Here is a 6205-nt window from a genome sequence, read left to right as displayed (position 1 = left end):
GAGACTGCGCGAGACACGCACGGAATCAACGGAACGTCCGTCCGATGCGTCCGACCGGTGCTGGAGCGCGGAGCAACATGGCGGCGGCAGCGGGCGTACGTGACTCAGCGGTAGTCGGCGCAGGCGCGGCGAGTCAACCATCTAGCAACGCCGAGTGGCGCCGACTAGCGCCGAGTACCGCCGAGTCTGCCTGCCAGCAGTCACGTACGCCACTTCAGCGCCGGTCGGACGTTCTGTCGACTCCGTGCGTGTCTCGCGTATTCAGATTCGAATTGTGCACAGGTACGGTGTTGTGTTGAGAGTGCCGTCGTGCTAGCAAACGATACGCGAACCATGTGAGATCGTTTGCCTTCGGTTTCGAATAAAGTGTTCGCGTGCGCATTCGATCAAAGTGTTTGCTCGAAGGGGATACGTTCGGTAGAATATCGCGAGTGCCAATTAAGTAAAGTGCTACTAGTCGTCTCAATATTTACGAGATATTTTGTACTTACTGTATTTATATTTCGACACTAAAACTATTGATCTTTTGATATCTCTCAAAGGAAGTTAAACCGAAATATAAGTTAAAATTTATAATTTACAACAACTGATAGAAATAATCCGATGATTAATTATTTAATTATTATAATATAGATAGAAACTAATTTTTGTTCTTTAACACATAAGAAAAAAATGATTAGATTAACAATAATAAACCACACAAGTAAAAATTTTACTCAATTGGTTTGATTATCAATTAAATTCAGTCTCGAGAATCCATGCAGTCTCATCAGCTTCAAACTACAAATTAATTTTTTTTAAATCGATTAAATTTACGAATTATGAAATTTATTAAAACTGATCATATTATTTTGTTTTTCTTTTTCTACAAACTACAATTTATTTATATAAAACAATATTTTTAATTAAGTAATTTTTTCATTAAAATAATTAAAAAATGAAATAAAAAATGAGCTTTTAAGCTTTGTAATTGGCAATTCATAAATTTAATCGGCCGATTTAAAATTAATCGGAGTTGATGAGGATGAGGTTAGGGATTAGGTCCTCTCGTTCTTATACATATATATATTATATATATTCTTCGCCACAATTTCCTCATCACGACCTCGGTTATCAATGACGTGTGTACGAGACTTAATGATAAGCCGGAATAAAACTGTCGATCAGATTCGCATTTACAGCAGTCGCATCGAGTCCTGTCTCGCAGTTTCGTATGAGGGGATTTACGATTTGTTTCTGATTCTTCAATTTCGACAGTTACCAATTTCTGCGGCGACATTTACTTAAAGCACCATTAATCCACGTTAATCGCAGGTAAAGATGAGGGCGGATCTAAACGTGCGTGATCCTGACCCCTCTGACGTTTGCCATGTATCATTAATCACTATTTGCGAACAAATCAATCTTATTATCGAGCTTCTTTTTATTGTACTGGTGTGCTTTGCGAACGTGTTGTTACGTTTGGTCTTACACGAATGTAGGATATTCAATACCGTTTCTTATTGATGTCCACATTTCACAATATGATCGACTCAAAATAGACATAATTGTCCATAAATGAAAATGCCTTGATTATTCAAGATATCGAAATCGGCGAAATACTGTAACAAAATCAACTATAGAATAATTAGATTGTCAATCTTTCGAGTAAATTTGACGATAGTGATCAACTTGGAGGTTATGTTTGTCAACGATCGTATCACATGTTGCTGCGTATTAGTGATGTTTAATTACGGGCTTATGTAAATTACGCGTGACCGAAACACAGTGATAATTATATTTTGCATTAAATCTTACTGCAATTAATAAAAGGAAGTGATTTAAGATAATTTTGATTTTTCTTGGAAATCTGCCTGTTAATGCTAATGTGGACTAATTTTAATCTCGGTTTCGTTCACTTTTTATCTTTCTTTAAAAAGATAGAAGTACATTAAACCGAAATTAAAATTCCATCACCGATATCGATTACTGATTACTTATGGAAAGATTTTATATAGTATACAGTGCCTAATTTAATCATTCTTTTCATATATCAAAAGAGAGGTTAATAGTTCTATTCATAGTAACAAAATAGCATAGACATTGCTCTCGACAAGTTGATTTTTAATCGTCGATCGAGTTGATCGGAATTCGAATTTCTCACAATTGAAAATTGAACCGCTAACACGCACGAAACTAATTATGTGAAACGATCAGTTCAGCTCAACAGAATGGGTTCAGTTTTTAGCATAAAAAAATCCGTCATGCCTTCGACGCGCGATCTCGTCAACGAACTCATCGCCAAAGACTCGGTTGTCATATTCTCCAAGACGTACTGTCCCTACTGCACGATGGCCAAGAAGGTATGTGTGTACTTATACTCCATCTCACAAGAGATATCGATTTTAATCTTTGCTTGTAATTAGAAAAAAAAACCTGATAACGTCGCGCGATAAACAGCCGTATCAATGATATAATCATTTATCGCGTAACATTATTGACATTATCGTTTATCATATCATCTAACTTATTGATTGTTTAATGCATGCAGAATTACATAAATACACCTGATAGTCTTAGCATCCACGTGTCTTCATAAGAAATTACTTGTTTTTATTTTTCACACAATTTTTGTAAACTGATTTCAACCACACATGTAGTTTATAAATTTAATTTACTACTTAAATTACTATTTATTAATAATTATTATGAATAGCAATAGTCAGTAACAAAAGTTGTCGCTAGTTTATTTGTTGGGATAATAATTTCTTATTTATTTAATTTAAACGAATTTTTATGCAGGTGTTTGACTCGTTGAAGAAGAAGTACACGGCAATAGAGTTGGATGATAGGGAAGATGCGCAGGAGATACAGGATGTGTTGGGCGAAATAACTGGTGCCAGGACAGTGCCCAGGGTATTCCTCAATGGAGAGTGCTTAGGCGGCGGTACCGATGTAAAGAAATTGTACGAGAATGGCGAGCTCGAAAAAAAATTTTGAATTTTCCTTGCCGAAGCATGCTGTGACCGATTACAAATAATGTTTATTCATAATAAGAAGCAACTCTACTCTAACAATAAATACAACGTATCTTTGTTGGCACAAGAGAAGATACAAAGATATCTTTAGAACGAATTTCGGTTCTTATTCTGTTTCCATCGGTCGTGTTTTTGATTTTGATTTAACAATTAACTTTAACATTGTTTACTCGAATACTCGTGCATAAATAACAAATAAAACACGGCCAAGTAACAGTCTATCACACAATACGCAGTTTATATTTAAAAATTAAGTGTATAAAAATATTATGCGTTTTAAAGCGTAAAATTTTCGTTTAAGCTTTTGTATATTTTCTATAATTTAATTCAGTTAAGGCTGAATAAAAACGTGCAATGTTTTTATATATTTAACAATTTGTAAAACAATTGTCGATTATGTTAGATTTTCTTATTAATTGTATTTTATTCAATATTTACTTTTTTTCGTTCTTATTTGAATTTTGGAAATTACTTATATCAACTTTCACAAATATAAATTATCTTTGATCTCAGTTCAATTTATCCTTTATCTTTTTCTAGCTTTTAGAACTATGGAAAGAAAGATATTATAAAATCAAACTGCATGTAGTATAGTTTTTATTTTTGGCTACGTAACTTAATAAGATATTGATTCAACTGGTTGAATATAGCTCTTACAGCAAAAATTGCACAATTTTTTATTATCCCTAATCTCTCTATCTCACTTATTTTTATCGTAAAATAAAAGGAAATTAATAATTCCGTCTATATTAACAAAAGTGTTCATTTACTCGACATACAAAGTATTACTTGAATAGTTATTAAGTAAATTGCTGCACGATTGGAATCGTTCTTGAAACTAATTACAATCAACAAAATTTGTAGCGTAGGCTATACACAATTAAGGAAGTTGCCTCTACTTTTGCCAGTCATATTTATCAATCGAAATTATGCTAATTAGGTATTTGCACGGGCGATTACATGCGCAACATGACGAAGTATAAAGAGCAAGCGCGGTCGTCTCCACGTCAGCCGTTTTCCGCCCCCTCACACTCCCTCCATCCTTCTCTCGCAAATCAATGTATATCAATCTCAATGTGAAAAAGGTAAGCGAAAAGAAAATAGAAATCGTGAATCCTATTCAGGTGCGGTATCCGTTGACGACACGGGGTACCACGTGTCCACGTGTCTGACGGCGGTGGGCAGCACGCACACGGCACACGACCGTCGTCTAAAAATACTCGCAGTCTGGTGAGAGCCGCCCGATCGCGCGTCGATCCGTGCCGATCGGACCGACAGAGCGAGAGAAGCGAAGAGAAATGGATCTGACGCGTTACCGTAAAATCATAATCTACACGCTGACGTTCCTCGCGTACGCCTGGTCCGGCTACGGCGCCGGGCTACTGGCGAATCTACGGGACGCCGTGCTCGCGGCGGAGACTGTCTTCCAGGATCTGTTCGCCAACGCCATAACCGTGGCGAAGAAGATCAAAGACATACACGAAGTATTTGACGCCGCCGTCGAGGAGAACTGCGTCTTCAAATGCCCCGACGGTGCGTATCTTGCTGCGGGAGCGTAGCGTGGAGTAGAGACGCGATCCTGCGCGATCCCCCGTCTGTCTGTCAACGTCGCGGTTATCAGGTTATCTCCCTCCCACAACGCTTATTGGTGGATCTCTTCGATCGATTCCCTGCACTTTCTACACCCCTTTCCCCATCCCTGGATCTCTACGCTTATCTAGGGCGGCTTCGACCAAAATTCCAATTGATTCGATCAGTGATTAACTAGAATTCTATGTATAAGTCCTTAATCTTTTTATGTTAATTTTCCTTTATGTTGAGACCAAGAGAGCTAGAGGTTAATTGGTTCATGTCGACAAAGTAGAAATTAATCGATTAATTTTATTAATTTCAAATGATAAAATTGCTTAACGCGAAAATTGTAATAAATGAAAGTGAAAATTCTACGCGTAATTGATAGCTGATATTAGCTTTCTGTCCACGTCAGAAATAGAAAATTAATAATTCTATTTGTATTAAGAAAATAATATAGTCAACTATTGGAATTTGGTCGAGGTCGCCTCGTTAATTGCGTTTCTATCGAATCTCGCGGACAAAACAAAACCAGTCCCTATCCTAGTGCCACTTTGTTATGCTGTTCATAAAAAAAAAGCAAATCGATCGCAGAGGTACACGAGTTATAAAGGAAGAGAATTAGATTAAGATCTTCACTTTCTCTTCCTGAGCGCACAGATGTGACGGCTGACATGGTGCGCTGCGATTGGGCAAGCGGTGTTGCGATTGTACAAATGGCGCTTTATTTAAATAATTTCAAATTATTTCAGGAGCCACGCCGAAGGCAGACCGGAACCATAAGCCGAAGAGTGACGGATGCGGTTCCCTCGGTATCCAGGTCAGTGTTTCCTAAGATGATAAGCAATTCTTATAACAAAAATTATCTTCATGTTTGTCAAATAACTATATGTATAGTTTTACATTCTTTAAATATTTCTTGAATCTATTTCAATTTTTCCCCAGCTCTACTTTGTATTGGCTCGCAACATTCTCATTATATTAATCACATGGTAATTATAAATTGTTAATTAATATTTGTAGGTGAATCAGGAATACCTTCCGCTTACGGAAATGACGAAATGCTGCGACCTACATGACATTTGCTACGACACTTGCAACACCGACAAGGAGAAGTGCGACCTGGAATTTAAGAGATGCCTCTATAGATACTGTGACACGTATCAGACTACTGCCATTAGTATTGTCAACACGTGTAAAGCCGCAGCCAAAGCTCTCTTCACGGGAACGACCGCGTTGGGTTGTAAGAGCTTTCTCGACGCCCAGAAACAGGCCTGTTATTGTCCCGATAAATGGAGAAACAAGAAACCGAAGAAGGCGGCACAGGCTGGCGGAGACTTATAACGATATGAATATAACAGTATAAACTATTTATATATAAAAGAGCGTATTAAATAGAATAGAAATTTGAATGGACCTCTCGGCAAACAAAATCCAGATTTTTGTAATTATCGTTGTAATATTCATTCTAACGTAATTTGTAAGATGCTTTAGTTTAAGTATGAGACACGTGAATTTTATAAAAAAAGGTAGCTATGTGTTTCTTGTTCTAACTGTAACAATAATTGTTACAACTGTAATTAAATTATTAAAGTAATTATGTTAATTGGATTGAT

General features: G+C 36.9%; 2 protein-coding genes across 3 annotated transcripts; both read left to right on the top strand.

Moving 5' to 3' along the window:
- Window positions 1-1131: 1131 nt before the first annotated feature.
- Window positions 1132-3677, top strand: LOC105830643 (glutaredoxin-C4). Of its 2 annotated transcripts, XM_012670100.3 has the most exons (3): window positions 1132-1314; window positions 2221-2342; window positions 2782-3677. In XM_012670100.3, the coding sequence occupies exons 2-3, from the start codon at window positions 2244-2246 to the stop codon at window positions 2977-2979; spliced, it is 297 nt and encodes a 98-aa protein (XP_012525554.1). In that variant the 5' UTR covers window positions 1132-1314; window positions 2221-2243; the 3' UTR covers window positions 2980-3677. The 2 variants fall into 2 exon arrangements, with proteins under 2 accessions (XP_012525554.1, XP_012525553.1); XM_012670099.3 differs by lacking the exon at window positions 1132-1314 and having other exon boundaries at window positions 2211-2342; window positions 2782-3676.
- Window positions 3678-3827: 150 nt separating this feature from the next.
- LOC105830641 (group XIIA secretory phospholipase A2) lies at window positions 3828-6200 on the top strand. The gene is made up of 3 exons (XM_012670097.3): window positions 3828-4550; window positions 5342-5409; window positions 5613-6200. The coding sequence occupies exons 1-3, from the start codon at window positions 4316-4318 to the stop codon at window positions 5931-5933; spliced, it is 624 nt and encodes a 207-aa protein (XP_012525551.1). The 5' UTR covers window positions 3828-4315; the 3' UTR covers window positions 5934-6200.
- Window positions 6201-6205: the final 5 nt, after the last annotated feature.

Source organism: Monomorium pharaonis, chromosome 6 (assembly GCF_013373865.1).
Source record: "Monomorium pharaonis isolate MP-MQ-018 chromosome 6, ASM1337386v2, whole genome shotgun sequence".
Lineage (NCBI taxonomy): Eukaryota > Metazoa > Arthropoda > Insecta > Hymenoptera > Formicidae > Monomorium > Monomorium pharaonis.
Note: the sequence above shows the minus strand (reverse complement) of the source record. Positions and strands in the feature narration are given on the sequence as shown.